We start from the raw sequence: 20,364 nt of genomic DNA, 5'->3' as shown, positions 1-20,364 counted from the left end.
CTCAATTGTTGAATCTGTACCAAGGGAAAGTGGATTTTCAGGATGTGTGATCTTGGCAACAATATTATAACAGTTCTAGGGTGGTGATAGTGTTGAATCTGGAGGTGCTACTAGGTAGTGATAGTTACTAGCGACGATAGTGGCATGGAGACATGTTTCACCACTGCTCTTAACTCACGGCGCGGGGTTGATGAAGAAAACTTAGTGACTAGGAGAGGAGGAATTCGTCGTCTGGAATCAAGGCAAAAGGATCCTCTTGATAAAAATTAAGTTGTCCGCTCTCCCTTAACTCACGGAGATTGATGAAGAAAACTCGGAGGAATTCCTCATCTGGAATCAAGGCAAAAGCGTCCTTTTGATAAGAAAGATGTTAGAAAGGAGGAGGCTAGGGAAACTCAGGAATGATGGTGAGCATGCATCTGAAGAAGCTCACAGTATACTCGAACATAATGGGAACAAGAGCATTGTAATGTGTCGTGTCTCTTTTGATGTGCCTCCCCTTTGGTTTTTGAAAGTGCAAAAAAAAAAAAAAAAAAAAAAAAAACAATTTTTGGTTGTAATATAAATAAACAATTTTATTCAAAAAAAAAAAAAAACAATTTTCTATGGTTAACTTAAAATTTAGGGATTACACGCGCCTTGGTACGCGCTCTCCCATTGGAAACCCACCCCGGTCTGAAACCTTGACTTTGGGTTTCATCGACGTTGACCATACTTGTCCAACACTAGCTTGTTTGGCCACTGACGAGGCTGGGTGGCTCCGCCGGTGTTTTCTACTCCTATTCAACGCAAACGTGTACGATTTGGTGACGAGCTTTGTAATGAGATGCAAGCCAGGACCCGGAGCCGACCCCAACCCAATCTACTACTGCGAGCACTCTGAAAAACCCAGTTGGTCCCTTCTGTAGAACCATGCAGTATTCTCAAGGTAAAAATGGACCCAATGTTTCTTTCACACAAAAAGTTCATGATAAACTCGATTTTGAATTACGTTGTGCTGTTATAATCAAATTTATGGGTAAACCCAATTCTACGAACGCGTTCAAGTTCATGTTGGATATGGGTGCTGTCTCTAGAGGAAGAATAACCTCATTCTACCTTTTCCATGCATGGTCCACAAGGTACAGGAAAGACATCAGCCTCAAGAATTTTTGCTGCAGCTCTTAATTGTCTTTCACTGGAGGAGTACAGGCCGTGTGGTCTCTTCTGCGAGTGTAATGTGTACTTTTCTGGAAGCAGCAGAGATATCAAGGAAATAGATTCTGTGAGAATCAACCAGAGAGACCGGTTTAGGTGTCTTATTATGAATGCAGCTACACCTCCCGTATCTTCATGGTTTAAGGTTTTCGTCATTGATGAGTGCCACTTGATGCGTGGGCGACTATTTTGAGTAGCATCGATAACCTTTCTCAAAATGTTGTCTCTGTGATGATCACTCCTGATCTGGATAAGCTGCCGCGGATTCAATATCACGGTCCCAGAGATATCACTTCCCAAAGATTAAGGATGGTGATATTGCAAGCAAGTTGGGAAAAATTTGTGTTGAAGAGGGTCTTGAGTTTGATCAGGTTGCTTTAAACTTCATCGCTGCCAAATCAAATGGTTCACTTAGGGATGCAGAGATGACGCTTGATCAGCTAAGTTTGCTTGGTAAAAAAATCACAATGGGCTTGGCATACGAGCTTGTGAGTGCTTGGCAGTTTATCATCGATTCTTTATTTTTAATTTTTTTTCATCTATAGCCCACCTCTATTTGTCTCAGATTTTATAGAAATTTAATCATTTGTATTGTTTTGCAGATTGGAGCTGTTTCTGATGATGAATTACTCGATTTGCTAGATCTGGCATTGTCATCTGACACTTCTAATACAGTTTTAAGGGCCTGGGAGTTGATGAGATCAAGGATTGATCCGATGCAACTTATATCGCAGTTGGCAAATCTTATTATGGACATCCTTGCTGGTGAGGAAGGTGGTTCTGAAGTCCAGAAACAGTTCTCTCGTAGGCATACCTGTAAGTAGTTTAAGATATCATATATAATATGGTCACATCTTAGTATATTTCAGTAAATGTAAGTGCTTTAAGCATGCTGTCTTAGACCATAAATTTTGTTAGATTTCGGTCATAACTTACTGTTTGCTAAACTGACTTTAATGGAAAATTAGGTTTCAATGATTTGTCAAGTACTTGAACAATTATTTGATAAAATCATAAACTGTAAATTATCATTATGACTCCATCTTCTCTCTGCTTCAGTGTGCATATCCTCTTTGCTTTCTTCTTGGATGAACAAAGTTCTACTTTAAACTTGTTATACTTGTCCTGTTATAGTTTCTTTGCATATGCTTATTGTTTCTCTAATATACGCAGTTCCTTACTCTGTCTCATCTTACAATTATATGCCTATACTATGGTGTTGTTTCAATTTTCCTTGTCACAGCTGAAATGGACCTCCAGAAACTGAGTCATGCATTGAAAATATTCTCTGAAATTGAGAAGCAATTAAGGGTATCCAAGAATCAAACAACATGGCTTACTGCAGCTCTATTGCAGCTAAGCTCTGCGGAGTCCTCCTCCTCATTGGATGCTAGTGATACAAAGAGTATGAGAAATACACGAGAGAGGTGAGAATGTACTCCTATTATATGCAAGTCATTTTTCTTTTCCTTAATTAGTTTTCTACGAATTGCACATTGAACTTTGTTTCTGCTCGGGTTCATGACATATTTTCTTTTGTGTACATGATGTACAGGGCAGAGCTTCAAGATTCTTGACCCTACTTCATGCAATGTCAACACTTCAGACAAGTTGGGAATGCAAAAGGATATTGATGAACAGTTGGAATCCGTATGGAAGAGAGCTATAGATTTATGCCAATCCAAGTCATTCAAGAACTTTTTGAGGAAACAAGGAAGATTGTCGTCTCTATTTGTGAATCAAGGTACTTCCACCTAGTTTTATACTTGGTAGATGACGTTTCATGACATGCAGTCTGTTATCATCTGTATAATCATGGATATATGTAACATTAAATGTGGGTTTTCTTTCTCACATGAGAGTATTACTGAATAGTGGTTTATTTTAGGTCTCGCTATAGCTGAATTGGAATTCTGCCACCCTGATTATGTATCCAAGGCTGAGAAGTCATGGAAAATCATTGCAAGTGCACTCCAATCTCTATTCGGTTGTAATGTGGAGATCAGGATCAATCTTGTACGTGCTACCGAGTCAAAGTATGCAAACGTGAAGAAGCCATCTTTTAGGTTGTTCAGCTGTTCCCGCAGAATGCAACAAAAGTCACCATCTTTCTGTGAGCGCGGAAGTGGTTCAGACTACTCTTTAGTACACATCGGAAAAGCCTATATTAAGTGATGGACGTATTTTACCGTGTTCCTGTGATTGTGCTTCTCAACTGCCACATAACTGCTGTGACAAAATGGTGGTTGTAAGCACATCGAGAAATAGTGAATTAGTTAACGTACTGAGCACAAGAGCGGCCTCATGCCGCAGATCGTTTGAAGACGATACACCAAAGGCACCTGGATTAATGTTTGATTCTTCAAAGGAAGAGGGAAGCAACCAGGACTGCCAGGTTTTATCTTTTCATCAACCTGAACATCAACCAAGGTGTTTCCCGAGAACTCTGAGGATTCAAAAGAAGTTGTGTTCCACAGTTGCTACTCAGGTGACTTGTTGCACCAAACTACAAAACAAGTTTGCAATCCCAACTGTACATCTTTTGACGCCTGTCTTTTGGGAAGCGATTCATATGCTTTCTGCAGCGGCTCTGACAATGGGAACAACGCCGGCAACTATAAGGAGGAGTAAGTGTCACTCCCTGGTCTTCTTTCATTTGTCGGTGACCAAAATAATTTGGATGTACAAATATTTTAGGAATTTAAATATTTTGTTTGCAGGTTGAAGGAAAATTCAGGTGTGCTTTGTTGGAAAACCCTGCTTTCCTCAAGAAAGGTAGATATACGAATACACATGCATCTTCTTTTTAGTTATAGACAGTATTGACTATGGGGAAGAGGGAAAAATATGGAAAAAGTTGATAGAAGAAAATGAAAAGAGAGAAGAACCAAAAACTAAGTGGCCTCCCTAATCTCCTAGTTCTGTTATGTGATGCTTCCTTGCAAGGGCTTAGGGCATAAATTTCATTCTCATTTTGAGCAATCTACTCTTTTTCCCTAAAATGTTAATTTTAGAGGCATAAGATCTACTACCTGTTTGAAGTTACTTTTTCTTAAATGCTTATGTAAATGCTTGCAAGGAGTTCAATATAAAGCTCTGACCAAGTTGCGTGTTAATGCTGCAGGATTGGTAACTGAGGCAACAACAGCAAAATTTGAAACTAGTTGGGTGGGTTCTTCCATGTGCAACTGCTTAGGCTTAGTAGTTATGCTGAAAAAAGTAGCTTATATGCTTTAGGACCTTCAAAGGAATTCATACCTCAGGAGCATTATTTGTCTACCTATATATTGCAATAGTCATTGATGTTATAGATATATATTTTGGGAACCCAGATTAAGATTAAATTATATACTAGTACTGTCTTCATGCAATCCACTACTGCATGTGTCTTTTCTTAATTTATTTTGTAAGTCATGCTTTTATGAAGCAGGAATATGTAAGATATCTATATAACCAGGACGTCTGAGCTATACTACATTGAGTCATTGACATACCAATGGAATGCACAAGGAATTGCTAACGGACTCAAAAATAAGATAAGAAAATGCAAAAAATTAATACTTAGGTATGACAGTGAAAAATACCCTAAACTTTTGTTACAAAAAAAGAAAATTACCCTAAACTTTAGGGAGTAATATCCTACTAAATATATATCGAGCTATCTTTTGGCAAGGTTGATGAACAAACCAACACACGCAACAGCAGTTAGTATACCACCAGCACACATGAGCAAATCCCAATGCCGCGGCCTTGAAGCAGTTGGCAGGGGGTATCGATCGGCATAAGGGACACGAGTGATTCATCTTAAGCCATTGAACAATACAATCTGCATGATAAACATGTATGCAGGGCAAGAGAGTAATCATTAGCTGACCATCAGTTCCTTGTTCTGCAGCAAAATGATCGAGGCCCTCTCTACAAATAGCACACGGCGTCTGTCTAGCATTGTCTTCCAAACTATCGAATCTCACTTTCTCTAAGCCATCAATGCATGGCTTTGCTGCCGGAATAAACTCGGGAACATATGGAAACATATATTCCATTGTAACCCCATATTCCTCAGCAAATAGTTGAGTGATCCATGAGTTTTGAGGCACATTCTCTAAGCCAAGATTACTAGCACTGTCCAAGATGCGGACAGTCACATCCCATACGCACACAACTATTGGAAAACCATCGATCACCACTTGAACCACCTCAAATATTTTTTCAATGATAGCTGCCTGATCTTCCACCGGGACTTGTATGCCGGAAAGTTTCTTGGCCATTATCTCCCTATACTTGTTGGGAAATAGCTTGACATCTGGGAGAGAAACAAAACTTTCTGCTTGAGTTATGAGGTCCGGGGGACCATAAACAACGGATTCTGGAGCCTCATGAGGATAATGTCCAGTTACCTTGCAAAGGTTGAATTGGATACTTGTCTCATCCCATGAAAAGGAAGAGTTCAACATAAGGTGAAGAGCTGAGCTCCGAGAGTATTGTGGCACTGTGCTCCGAGAGTATTGTGGCACTGTGCATGCTCCGTAAGTATTGTAGCACTGTGCTCCCAAAGTAGTGCGTTTAAGCATATAAAGATATACATTCGATCGCACCCAAAATGTCAAACCATTCGATCAAATAGCTATCAAAAAGAGACTCCTTTTCATGCTCATTCGATCGCACCCATAAAGATATACATCCTTTTCTGAAAATCTTCAATCGCACCCAAAATGTCAAACCATTCGATCAAATAAGAAGCTTACCTGGAGCTTAATCTCTCGTATATCTCTGATGACACGTTTACTTACTTGGAATGGAAATAATCATGAATCGGAGACAAGTGGAATGAGAGAAGAAAGGAATCGGTATTGATTCCGGAGGATTGATTCCTAAACCCATCTCCTCCCTTCGTAATCAAATTCCTGAATATTCAGAAATCGATTCCTGATAAAGAGGTGGGACCTACACCTATTCCGATTCCTTCATATGTTAGTAAACACAGGAATTCTTTTACCTGGAATCGTTCATATTCCTTTATGTGTTAGTAAACACAGGAATGTTTTTACTCCGTAATCATTCCCTCCCATTCCAAGTAAGTAAACATGCCCTGATTGCTCAATCGGATCCTCCGATTTGATCAAATGAGCTCAGTTTCCCAGAATGAGTAGTAAAGAAGGCTTTCAAACGATACTTGAAATCGGTCCAATCGATCATCGAGGTCTTAGACTACGGTGCCTTCTACTGCGTTAAGACGGAAATATCAGCAATCGAACTTCTCATTAAGCAGCCCGTAAGTGATAGGAGCATTTTAATGCGACGTTTTAACTGCATTTCCCTACATTTTTCTGCGCCATTTCCTTGAAAAATCCCTGTTTGGGAAAGTTTCCATTCTTTGATTGGGAAAGTTCCTTATTGTAGAAAGTTTCCATTTTTGTCTTCATTTCTCATTTCTCATTTCTCATTTCTCATTTCTCATTTTTAGTAAGTTTCTATTTTTCATTTTTAGAAACTTTCCATTTCTCAATTTTAGAAAGTTTCTATTTTTCAAATTAGGTAAGTTTCCATTTTTCATATTAGTTTCTATTTTCAGGACCTCCGAGCTAAAAAGTGGAAATGAACGCACGAATGGAAAGAGGAGCTTGCGAACGTCAAGACGAACAAATATGAGAAGAATTGGGCCACACATTTGAGCAGAAATGAAGAAATAAGCTTTCCTAATCCAACTAGGAAACCCTGCGAAATGGAGGAAGGCTTCCCGAACAAGTTTCCAACGCAACCATGAAAAAGAAATGGAAAAATAATGAGTTTTGCGTTGGAAGATGAGAAGACTTGAAGTTGAAGCAACGAGGCCCAAGAACTCTATGGATTTTCGGCAAAATGGATCAAGGCCCATCAAAAGCCCATGGAATTAGGGTTTGTGACGCATGGAGGAAACCCTAGGGTTGCATTGCCGTGAAAATCAAAAGGAGGAGGCAAAAGTGGCGTGAAAAATCAAGGGAAGAATCAAAGATTACGCAAGAGATTTTCTAGGGTGGAGTTTAAGGAAAGAAATCAAGAAAGAGACCAAATTGCGTCTAGGTTCATTCCTAGAAACCCTAAGCATGTTTTGGCCGAAATATCAAGAAGAAAATCAGAAAATATTCAAGGAATTTCGGCAAGAATATATTAGGGTATCTCCTTGGAGTTTTATGATTGGTTGGATGACACACTAGGGCTTACTTGGCAATTTCTCATTGGTGGAAGGCATGTGGAATTATTAATTTAATTCATTGAGAAAATAATCAGAAAATCACGGCTTGGAGGCCAAGCATTGCCGTTCCCTATATATACAAGCACCCTAGACGTCTCCAAGAACCACTTTACAATTCAGAAAATTCTCTCTACGCGCGGAAGCTCTCTCCATTCTCTAGTGCAACTTTTGGCGTTTTCAAGCAAGGAAGGAAGAAGCAAGCTTAGGCCGTGAGCATCATCATCCATTCCACCTTGAAGCCGTGTACTTTGAAGCTTGCTTTCGAGTTTCATTAGTTCATCATTCGAGTTATTCATCCATCTCTCCATTCACGGTGTAATTCAACCTTCTTTCTTGTAATCACTTTTGATTCTCCTTGTTTGATTTCGTTGGATGTTGTTCTAGTTAACGTTTATGTTTGAACAAGGTTTATATTCTGAAAATTTATGATTGATTAAGGATTTTCGATTTCTATGTTGTGATTCCAAAGTTGCTTATGTGTGATTGTTCGATTGAGTTTGCTTTATAGATAACTTTTGTATTTTAATCTTATGTGGTTCGAAACACTTAGGGTTTTGATATAATTGGTGCTAGGTTTAAGAACATGAAATCGACTTTTCGTTTTGTGTAAACTTGAATCAAAGTAGTAAAGGTTTTGGACAAAAATCGAATTCAATTGAAGAGGATTGCAATTAGGTGAACTTATTCATACTAAGTTGTACACTTGAGTTGATAGCCTTTCCTTGAACTTCTTGCGTTGAACATGTATGATTGACTAGCTTTCTAGGGTTTGATTACATGTTTGATAGGATTAATCTATGTGCTTTCATTTAGATTAATTAGCATTGAAAAGTAAAATATGGGAAATCGTTTGCTTTCGAATGTTTCACATGATCAACTCCTTTCACATGACTTGGAAGAACAATGTAGGTTTGTATTCGAATTTAATCATGAAATCGGTTTTAATCTTTGTTTCTTACATATCATTCTTGTATTTGTGTTTTTGTTCATACTTAGTTTTAATTCTTGTTTTTAATTTTCGAAAACCAAACCCTAAAACCCCTTTTGAATTCGTAAATAATATGTATATGTGTGAATACTATACTTTGTTTTATTTTAATTGTTTAAATTGTCTTACATTGACAGGTGTACCCTCAATCCCCGGAATAGAACGATCCCTACTTGCTTATACTACTAATGATATTTCTAGGGTTAAATTATATGCTTGCTCAAAGCGTATCAGTAAGTGAGGAAATAGATTACAGAAGAAACTTATAGAAGAGTAGCAACCCGTAATTAGAAGAAAATGAAAGGGCAAAACCATCATTCAATTCAGGTCTCGAATGAACAGTGGTACAGTTCGACGCCCTTTAGATATATGTATAATATAATTAGGATGCCCCCACCATTTTTACCCTTTCTCATTTAGGTAACTAATGTTAAGCAATTCGATCTCATCAAAACTTCCAAGAGCTTGATAATCGTTCGCTTTTAGCCCCCAAATACCATCAACTTAGCATTGCCCTCCAAAGGTGCGCCCCTTGCTTTCTCATGTATATGTCGAATCGTTTGCTGAATAACTTAGTTCTAGTATACACGGACGCAGAGATTGCAAAATTTGTTCAAGAAGCTTATGTCGCACGCGTAAGGAGTATAAGTGACCAATGTAAACTCCAAGTCTGATGTGCCGTTTAAGGATCCCGAGCATGACCCTAAGCCGAATTGATTGAAATAACAATACAAAATTCACTAATATTTTGGAAATGGAGCAGTCCCTTAAAGATTTGTAATTATATGGTTTTGTAAGTTTGGATTGTACAACGTTGCAAGAAATTTATGCTGAGATGGCTAGCTCTTTTATAATAAAACAATATGAGTGTACGTGATAGAAAAAAAAAATATTGTCGTTAGTTTTGATAATGCTTGTGCAAGGGTGGGAACATCTTGAATTTCAACACAGATAATAACATAGAAAGGAAGATGAAGCACATATATAATATGAAAACATAAAAAATAAAAAAAATAGACTATACCGAAGTATTGACAACACGTACGTTATTTGAGTTGCTACGACTGGAATGACAAGATAGCATAATATATTCTCTATGAGTCTTTCTGAGAGTTGGAAAAAGTGATATATGCCATTAAGAGATATCATCCAGAAAAAAAAAAAAAAAAAGTTTATTTGTTTCTCATGTATACCAAGTCATGATTAAAATTCATAGTGATAAAAAATATCATGGTGGTCTTGATAAGTCAAAAAAAGGATATATGAGAGAAAATTCCGAACATATTTAGAAACAGTTGGTTGACAACATTTTGGGTGTAACTGAGTTGAGAAGAATTTTATTAGTCTTAAATCTATGATAAAGTGACAAACTCAGAGCTTAATTCACTTTGATCAAACAAACATGGAGTAGCTTTTGGCTTGTTTTGACCGTTCTAATAGATCAATTTGTGCTAAAACTATTATTTAGTCCAATACAAGCTAGTACAGGATGATGGGTTGTTTCAAAGTTTAAGTCGTTGGTTATCGGCTAGCCATTCAAGTCATTTTCCTTGTAACCTAACCTAATTTGGTTTCAATTGTTTCCATTGCTACTTTTTGGTAATTTTTTTTTTTTTTTTTCAAGCCGTTTACTTTTTGACATTCATTTTCTAAATAATTATACTAGTAGTCAGTAAGGTTGAAACCACTTTATAAACTATTTCAACAATAGTGATATATACAATTTCTGAAACACGTTGATCTTTCAATACACCAAAGATCATATATAAACCCATAACCATAAATAACATATAGTTGTAAAAGTGGTTGTTGTATCACGTTCCATGAAATGCAAAACAAGGAGGCATGTAGTATGTTGGCTTAATTCTCCACATCCTATTTTAGTTCCATAGGAATTCTGGACAAGTATGTATTTCCCATTTGGGTCATCTTCCAAGCATACAAAAACCACACAGTGAAAATCATCTCCATACGCACAAGAAAGACACAGGCCTGTAAACTTCTTTTTTAGGACTAATGCAATCAGGGTCATTCATATAGTCATTATTACGATATTTGCATTTAGCCCCGCCTTTAGCCTTCACTATTTCTTTGATAACTCTTTATCAATAATACCCTACAAAAGAATTTATGATTACTAACAAACATGACAGAGACATAGAAGAAAAACAATAATCAAGTGGTTTTTCATTACCAAATTAAAATAAAGTTTACCTCATGGTGAAATAAATCGGCCAAGTACACTATTGTAACACAAAGAGAATGGTCTTTATTTAAAGCTCCCATTATGTTCGTATAACCACTTACACAGTAAACTGCCCATTCCACTGCTGTAGTACTAACAAAAGCCCAACAGCTCTGAAGAAACAATTGATCTTTGACTGCCGGGATTTTAGATTCCTTAATTCAATGGTTGTATATTAGGAGTGAAATTCACACTCCCTAATTTGTAATCCACGCTCATTCTTTCATTCTTTGGTCAAAATTCTCATAAAAAGACAAAATTTAAGTTACAAAAAAAAAAAAAAAAAACGTGGAGTGTTAATTGTAAAATAGGGAGTGTGGATTTCACTCTACTTGTTCATTCTCAATTGTTGCTTTTATAATGTATCTAATATAGGGATAACATAGACACTTTCAACCTAATAAATATAGTCAATCGCAATGATAGAAAACCTAAAAAAGATGTTGATGTGAAAAATGATTCTAATATATATGTTGATATCAAAATTCCTAGAAATCAGGTTAACTAAACGTAAGCATCCCATATTTAGGTTGTAATTAAAAAAGTCTAATCTATTAGCCAGGTTAAAAACTCAAACCTTTACAACTCTACTTCTATATTTTAGTTAGGTTGCAAGTAAATCAATGAAAATCGAACAATATGTGACAAACTTCAAACCAAATCTTACAATCCTTCAGTTCTAACCCAACAATAATAATAGAGCAACAATTAGTGCTAATTAACTTGAGTTGCAAAACACAAAAGCTACTTTTAAAATGGGTGGTGCTATTCACACACTCATTTTCTCTATTCACACACCTTTCTATTTTTCTATTATTTTAATTCAATTATTTTTTACAAATTACCCTAACTACCCTCCATTGCAATTCTGATTCTTTTTCTTTTTTCTATTTGGCAAGTCAATCATGAATCAAACATCAATATATCATTATACAATAAATCAAATTCTTAATTTACCTATAAATGAAGGAAAAATAATATGTTCGTTAAGTGGAATGACCTGTATTATTAGATAGACAAGGAATATGCTTCCTAGGTAATTACGTTCATCCAACTTAATCAAAATTGCAAAGTTTTTCCTCAGCCTTGCATAATACATTCTTATTATTTATGGGTCAGTGTTCTTTCAATACAGTTATCTAAAATACATTAAATTAAGAGTTCATACCATTGATTATGCGTGTGTCTACATTTGTCTAGCCCCTCAAGCTAGTCTTATTCAAACAATTAATTTTGAACTATACTCCGTTTTTTTTTTTGTACTTACAAATTTCTCAAATTTGCAGACTTCATTTGAAAATGGTTTATTGCCAATCTATAAGAGATGAGAAACTCTAGTAAGCTAGGTGCAATATTGGAACCCGAGACAACAAGCAAGTAAAGCATGCGTTTTACCCCTCCTACTTGTATGAGAACAAACTTTGCAATTTAGATTCAGTTAGATGAATGTAATTACTTGGGAAGCATATTCTCGTCTAATAATACAGATCATTTCACTTAATGAACATATTATTTTTCCTTTATTTATAAGTAAGAGAAAATTAATTTATTGCATAATGATGTTTGATGGGAACTTCTATTCATACCTCCAAAATTGGCATTTTGACCTCTTTCGTTCTTTTTCCAAGTTATAGTTGACTTTGTCAACTCATGTCAAATTACAAATAATGACACAAACATTTCAAAAATAAAATAAAGAGTTTCTTCTTACCTTCAAGACAGTATGTAGTCTTCAACTTGGAGAAAACATTATCCTCCAACGTAAACCCTACAATATACATCAAACTCTATGGAAGAATGTGACGATTCAGTAATTGAGCATAACATCATTTTGGTGTCTTCGCACAAGGTATGGGTTTAGAAGTTTTATGTTCTTCTTTTTTCACTATCTTGATTACAATGGGTCTGTTTTTTTGAAAATCAAGACATCTACAACTTTTAGCGTTTTGCTTTCAGGCCATTGAGATATCCCAGATATAGACCCCATCTCTTTTCATCTCCCACGATTTTCTTGTTCTTTATTTTTGTTTTGTGCATGAATTCATATATGTATTTCTACTACTGTGAAATTCATAAGATTTTTTTGTTGTCGATAAGTGGGTGAAGGGTTAAGAATAGTACAATGGGTTTTTGGTGGTATGAATAAAATCTTCCAAAAAAATGGCTTTTATTGATTTTATTCGACAGTGGGCATTTTGAGAAAATTAGGGAGGTGTAGATAGCATATTGGTTATTTGTAAAAGTAAATTGGAGGTCTATTAAGTAGGGAGGTCCAAATGCCAATTTTGGAGGCATGAATAGAAGCTCCCACGTTTGATAGCCAAATAGATAAAAGAAAAAAGAAAAAATAAAAAATAAAAGAAATAGAATTATAAGGGATGGTAATTAGGATAATTTGTAAAACAGAATTGAACTGAATAGCACCACCCCAAATCAATGAGATTGAAATATTTTTTCATGCATGGCATTCATGGTTAACTCCTAATAAACAGTTGGAGGAATTATACTTAAAACATATAAAAATATTAATGTCAATATACTTTCATTCAAGCCCATACCGCGTAGGCCACAGATTCCCAAATCATGAAAGCGATACAAATGAGAATTATTACATGAACACCAGATTTAGTTAGCTTTGTTAATTGACATAAAAGATACGAACGCCGCAGCTTGTGATACAATGGAATTGTTTTGCAGTGGAATCACTTTCTACAATAATAGTATAATACTAAATGTGACCTCAGTGAAATAGCCTTCATTGACCAGGTCTCCTTCTTCAATTAGGTGATATTCAAACCATGGAACATATACCAAAAACATGTGATCCATGCAACTCAAACAATCTGTCAGTTCGGAAGCCCGGATGGAGTAACTGAAAACTGTGCTCCCCATGATTTCCTTTGGCTGAGCAAAAACATAGAGCAGATAGATCAGAAGCATAATTACAAGCATCCTCAAAGTTACAAGCAACGCAGATAGAAAATCTCAGAAAGTCATCATGGAAACAATTGGGTGGTAGCTGCACAGTGATTGAGGATCCCCTACACTGATGGCTGAACCAAGCTGGAATTTCTCTTCCAGGAAGACACATGTAAAAGGAAAGAGGTTGCAGATCACCCCATATAATTCAAACAAGGGTCAACTTCATTTGGTTAACTTTGCTTGTGCGCGTGTCAAATCGTCAATGTGTGTGACTAAGGAAAAGATACGAACCTGATGATAAGAATGAGTTTCCACAACATCTATAAATAGATTACCAGCGGGAAGCAGCGGGAAGCAGTTAGAAAATGTGAACCAAAGATTCTTTTCGTAGGGGGATTTGGCGTTGACACTGACTCTAAAGCTGTGCAATCATGAGCATCTATGTACTTCACACTTGATGAAAGCTGTGGAATTGATTTCAGCCTCTTGTAAGCCTCCAATTCGAGATGTGCTAGGCGACCAAGTTGATTCATTGTTGCAGGTAAGCTCTCCAAATTGTTTCTGCACATCTTTAATGTTTCCAGGGAACACAAATGAGCAATACCATTTGATTCATTTGATATTTCCAGTCACTTAAATCAAGATGTACCAAAACAGAGTAACTAGAACATTTTTCAACTGATGATGGCCATGCCGAAAAGGGTGTTGTCATTTGTTTACATCCAATACATGATAATGCATCCCCCTTAAGCTTGCTCAAATGTAGTACAGACTACAGAGAATGGAAGTGGTTTTATACCACTATCTTGTACCTCCAGGTCTGTCAAGGATTCCAAATTACCGAAGTTACTAGGCAAGTTATGGAGTTTCGAGCACCCAGCCAGATAGAGCTGTTGAAGGTTTGCCAAATTACAAATTTTGTGTGGAAGACGGACAAGGCCTCTGCAGGTTCTCATACTTAAAAGTTCAAGGCCCTGAAGCAGTTCAATTGATGAGGGCAATTCTTTAATTGCAGTCCCATCTAGACAAAGCTCTGATAGCTCCTCCATAGCTTCTGAAATCTTTGGAAACTTCTCAAATCTTGAGCAGCCAGAAAGTTGAAAGGTTTTGAGAGATTTCATACGAATGCTGCTCGGAAAGTCCTGAAGTTTTTCACACCCATTTAAAGTAAAGACAACAAGGTTTTGAAGAGCTGAAATGGATGGATGAACCTCAACCAAACTTGAGCAACCATCGAGAATTAGTTTCTCCAGATTTAACGCCTCACTGAAGTCAGGGATTCTGTCAAGGTATATAGAGTGACTTAAATTGACGAATTTCAACATTTTCATGAGCTGCATAGTTAGAACAGGCAACAAAACATGTGTTAATTGATGATTCAAGCAAGCCCTGTCCAAACGAATAGTTATCACTTGAAAGAAAGTTATGATTGCACCTTTGTTCCTTCCCAAAGTCGTTGAATGTGACTAAAACGCAAGTCAAGGTCGATAAGATTCCCTCGGCCTAAAGTTGGATGGCAATGATGAGTAAGGGCATCCGTGCCAGCAGAGAAGCCTCAACTCGTCAGAGAGAAACTTCAAGTCCCTACTCACATATTGTTTAGGGTTTGCACTTGGAATCGCAGGGAGAAGTGTTGGAGAGGAAAGATCCCACATTGGAAAAGTGACAAATAAAATATAACTTATAAGTGGGTGGCTCTTACCCAATTGTACCGAGGCCTTTTGTGATTAAAACTCAACACCTAATGGGTGGTTAAGTACGTTGGGACAGTATCGGTACAATGGTGGGCCACGCTTGTCGCTGTTTAACATGGTATCAGAGCGGGTCCCTCTCCAATTACGTCTCCAATTATCATGGGCCCGAATTTGGGTTCCTTATATTGCCATCGGAAAAATTCCGATCGAATTGTTACCAAGTGTCCAATGTGGGCCTTGGATTGTATTGACCAAGTCTCTGATATGAAGCTTGTGTCCCAATTTCCAAAGTGGGAATTAGATTAATTAATTTCACGTGCAGACCTAGAGCTAGGTTGCACGTGAGGGGGCGTGTTGGAGAGGAAAGATCCCACATTGGAAAAGTGACAAATAAAATATAACTTATAAGTGGGTGGCTCTTACCCAATTGTACCGAGGCCTTTTGTGATTAAAACCCAACACCTAATGGGTGGTTAAGTTGGGACAGTATCGGTACAATGGTGGGCCACGGGCCACGCTTGTCGCTGTTTAACAAGAAGCCGATCCAAACTGTAATCGATTCTGACCAATCTTAGTCTCGTCATTTTATTAAAAGATTTAGTGTTTATGTATACATCTTTTGAGTTGCACAAGTCTAGCTTTATACTTTCAATTCGTCCTGTAGCCTGCATGATCAATAGAAGAAGTTCATTAGGTGAGTGCAAACCAGTACCTGATATAAGACCAAAGTTAATGCATCTTTACTTTGAATTTGAAATAGTTAGTTTGTAGTAGGAGATTTCGGTCAAAGCTGGAACTCTGACCCTACATGTCTGAAGCTTTCTATCTAGTAAAGATATCACATATGATCCAAGAGCAATTTATTCTTAATGGATATGTAATTATATATACATGTATAGTTCTAGATATACTCACCGTATTTTGAGTTAACAACCTCTGAATATCTTTGTTACTCCACAGCCTACTGGGTTTCCCGTGCTCCTTAATCTGCTGTCGGACAATTTCCCAACCCATTCTCTGTAGCAATCTATGCATCTCAAGCTTATTGTCACGAGTGACACTTACAAGAGCTCTATTAACTAGAACTCTTAATCCCCTTTCGGGAAAGAAGCCACAACTGTCCAGAATTTCAGTAACGTAGTCTTTCTCCATTCCTTTGAAGAAACATGATATATCTAGAAAAATTTCCTTCTCTGAATCATTCAGTACCTCAAAACTTGTTATAAGATCATTGTGAAATTTCATATGTGGGATTTTCTTAGTTTTTTCCAACACATCTTCCCATTCACGTACATACACTTTTGTTATGAAGAGAAGATCCCATAACCCTAAGTGCTAGAGGCAGACCTTGAGCATATTCCACAGCATGCCTTGAGAGTTCATCATACTCTCCTGTGGGCTGGTTTCTTCTGAAGGCATAATTCCTCAAGAGTTCAAGAGCTTCATCGTCAGTTAAAAACTTGGGCACATATGTCTCATCAACTCTACTCAGTGCTTGTAGATCTCTGCTTGTTATAATAATTTTACTTCCAAGACCAAATGAATGTTGCTTCCCAAGTAAGGCTTCAATCTGGGCAGTGTTTTCCACATCATCCAGAACAAGCAAAACTTTCCTGTTACCCAGCCTTTCCATCATCATCTTTGAGCCTCTACTCAAAGTGCCTACACTTCGCACTTTTTTCTTCAACATCCTAGATAGCAGTTCTTCTTGCATTTGTACCGCATCATTCTTCATGAAACGTTCCTTGACATTTTCAAGAAAGCAACTGTGCTCAAATTGACGAGCGATTTTGTCATAAACAGCTCTAGCAATGGTTGTTTTGCCAATGCCAACCATTCCCCATATTCCAACAACGCGAACATCATATATCCCATTACATAATAGCAAATCCATTTCTTTTATGCGGGAATTCATTCCAACCAAGCTATTGGCTTTTGATGACCAGACGTGGACCAATTCATTAACATGTATTACTATCTCCTCAACACGCTTGGCATCATCTCTGCAAAAATTGAAAACAGTATTGTAAAGAAATAGAATATATATATGTGATGCAAAATGTGGCACAATCTAGTTCAACTCTTCAACATTTACTATAACAGTAAGCACCTCTAATTAAAACTAATTAAACTGTAAGCCAATATTAAAAAATCTAACTAATCTGAAAACTAAAATTGGTAATTTAAGAGTATGAAGAAAGATTACTCATATTTTCTCGAATCCCAGCAAGATAAATTTGTGACTCTAGTTAGAGCAGACTTCCAGCTCTCCACCTCTTCCTTGTTGGTATTAGAACTGTTTTCATGTTTCGCAAAAGCTTCTGCGAAGCTTCCCTTCAAATTACGAACATCAAATGGATCTACTTCATACAAAATAGGCACCACTATCTGCTTCTTTATATCCATACATTTCAGGATTCTGACGAGCTCTTTCAAGCACCATGTGGAAGAAGCATAGTTTTCAGAGAAAACTACAATCGAAATCCTTGAATCTTGAATAGCTTGTTCTAGCATTGATAGGTTGTTGCCTTTTCCAACCTCTTCAGAATCTATAAAGGTGTTGATTTCTTTCTGCTCCAGAGCTTTGTAAAGATGACCAACAAAGATTTTGCGAGTGTCGTCTCCCCTAAAATTCAGAAAGACATCATAGGTCGTAGGACTAGTGCAAGATACAATCTTATATTTCTTTCGGTCATAACGACGAGATAAGATTTCAATCAATTTATTACTTATATCTTGTGCAATGTCTTCAATAAGCTTGGCATCATTTCTGCAAAACAATACTGTGAAGGATCTCTGCAAGACATAATGTCACACAATTGTGTCAAAAGGTAATGCACATTGAAACATCTTAATTAACCTGCACTAATAAAGAGAAGCCTGCAGCTGCTAGAGTAATGTAGAACATGATCTAGAATGATCATGTAAGTGTAGTAAAATCTAGAGTTAGCAGTCAAGTATAGGATGGTTTACAACTATGCATTAAGTTGTGGTTAATAACTAACCACAAACAAATGTCAGTGGTGTTAGTAGTCCATCAAGGTCGGTTGAAACATGTATAAATACGTAAGCTCTCTTGTAAAATGTAATGAATCAAGCAAGTGAAGTAAGTAATCAAGAAGCAATACAAGAGAAAATTAAGAAGCATTGCTGTCTCGTCTGTTTCAAATCACTTCCTCCTAAAACATTTGTCCTGGTAACATTAAGTCCCAAACACCTGCCCCTAAATATTTTTCTTTAAACACTCGGTCCTAAGCCCACCACTACTTCACTCTTCGGCGTCAATCCTAACAGTAAAATCAAAGCAACTAATTCCAACAGTTTGCTATAAAGATCAAAATAGGATATTCAGTTAAATTATATAAATGTAGATTACAACACGTTACAAAAAAATTAGCTGCGGAACAAAGTAATACATACTTGTAATCTTGCGCAGGAATCCCAGCCAGATAAATTCGTTGTTCTAGTTAGAGCAGACGACCAGCTTTGCAGCTCTTTCTCGTCAACGTTGTGTTTATGTTCATCAAGTGCTTTGGCGAAACTTCCCTTTAGTTTGCGAATATCAGAGGGATCGACTTGGTAGAAAATACTCAAAATAGGCACCACTATCTGGTCCTTGGTATCCCTGCATTCCAAAATTTTGACCAGTTCTCTTAAGCATACAAATTTTTTTATACATTTCACGGCATGTTTGATGTATTTGGAATGGCATTTGGCGAGCAGAATTTGCATTGAGGTGTTATTTTGCTTTTGTCCAAGTATTTCAAATTTGAAATTGGTTGCTGTTATCGATTGATTGTGTTGTGTAGAATTTGTGACTGCTTGTTGGTTGAAAATGAATTCTGAAAATCCCACAAATCCACCAAACAGTACACAAGTCACTAGCGATGAACCAAACAACACTCCTATTCCGAGTGTGGAGGCCAGTCCAACTGAACTTGGAGGAGGAGCTCCTCCGGTACCTTGTGTTACAATGAGGAAACCAGCTAAGAGCATCTCCAATGGAGTAGTTAAAACCCTTGTGTCAAATTCGAATTTGAAAGCTGATGTGTCAATTGTCATTTTTGACAAATTTCTACTCCAGTGGATAGGTTAAATTTAAATATTATTATATTATTTTTTTAAGAATATTTCATAACAAAAATAAACCATTTTTTCTCTACTTCTCCCACTTCTTCTTCTCTGTTCTTCTTGCTGCCGCACAACTCCACTGCATCTCTCTCTGGTAAGTGGTAATACACTAGTTTTGACAAAACACCAATTCCTTCTTCTTCCACATGTTTCGAACCCCAATTTCCAGATATGCCACACTTCTCATAAACTCAAATCCCAATTAATCCTTATTCACAAACCCAATTCCCATAATCACAAAAAAAGCTCAAATCTTTGGTGCCAAACAGCAAATCCTACCTGCAACCATACCACCCACCATCTTCAAATCCCGCCACCACTGAGACAAACATCTATCATGAAAGGTTTTTCATGAATTAATTTGGTCTGGGTAGGATGAAAAAGAGAGTGTTTTAGTATGTTATTTTCTTATGATTTTATTAGAACTCTAGTTGAAATCGAACTCATCCATGGTGAAGAGCTACTCGTGGTGAGGTTGAGGACATAGAGATTTTGGTCTATTCATGGTGAGAAGGAGCTATTCATGGTGAGGAGATCTGGGTAGGAATCTGATGGGTTTGGTCTGGGAAGAACGATAGAGAATTAGAGAGGAGAAGAAAAGAGAGAGAAGGAAAGAGAGAGAGGGAGAGAGAAACAATAAAAAATTAAAAGACAGATGACTATGGCTCTGTCAAATTTGACAGACTTGGTCGAAATGTCAATTACACATCAGATATGACTTAAGGGTTGGAGAGGGTTTACATGTCTTTTATTTCCGTTCAAGCACTCCACGTGGATTTAACCAATCCATTGGAGATGCTCTAAGAATGCTTCTAATGTGTGGAATTATTTCAATAAGTTAGATGAGAATGGTGAGGATCCTAGATGCATTTGTAAGGATTGTGTGACAAATTTTGTTTGCGATCCAAAGGAAACAATGCAAACGGATTCCCCATCTTTAAGCTTCAAGAGTTAA

General features: G+C 37.0%; 1 protein-coding gene and 1 pseudogene across 1 annotated transcript; one reads left to right on the top strand and one right to left on the bottom strand.

The window, feature by feature from the left end:
* Positions 1-851: 851 nt before the first annotated feature.
* On the top strand, positions 852-4,469 carry LOC112180797 (protein STICHEL-like 2). The gene is given in 10 exon segments (XM_040510043.1): positions 852-928; positions 1,128-1,370; positions 1,373-1,459; positions 1,462-1,685; positions 1,800-2,013; positions 2,441-2,602; positions 2,753-2,941; positions 3,086-3,824; positions 3,918-3,972; positions 4,322-4,469. Coding segments are annotated over 8 exon segments (1,422 nt in total). The 5' UTR covers positions 852-912; the 3' UTR covers positions 3,373-3,824; positions 3,918-3,972; positions 4,322-4,469.
* A 9,459-nt stretch (positions 4,470-13,928) lies between these two features.
* Positions 13,929-20,303, bottom strand: LOC112178220 (annotated as a pseudogene).
* Positions 20,304-20,364: the final 61 nt, after the last annotated feature.

This window comes from Rosa chinensis, chromosome 7 (genome assembly GCF_002994745.2).
Source record: "Rosa chinensis cultivar Old Blush chromosome 7, RchiOBHm-V2, whole genome shotgun sequence".
Taxonomy (NCBI): Eukaryota; Viridiplantae; Streptophyta; class Magnoliopsida; order Rosales; family Rosaceae; genus Rosa; species Rosa chinensis.
This window is presented reverse-complemented; position numbering and strand designations above follow the sequence as displayed.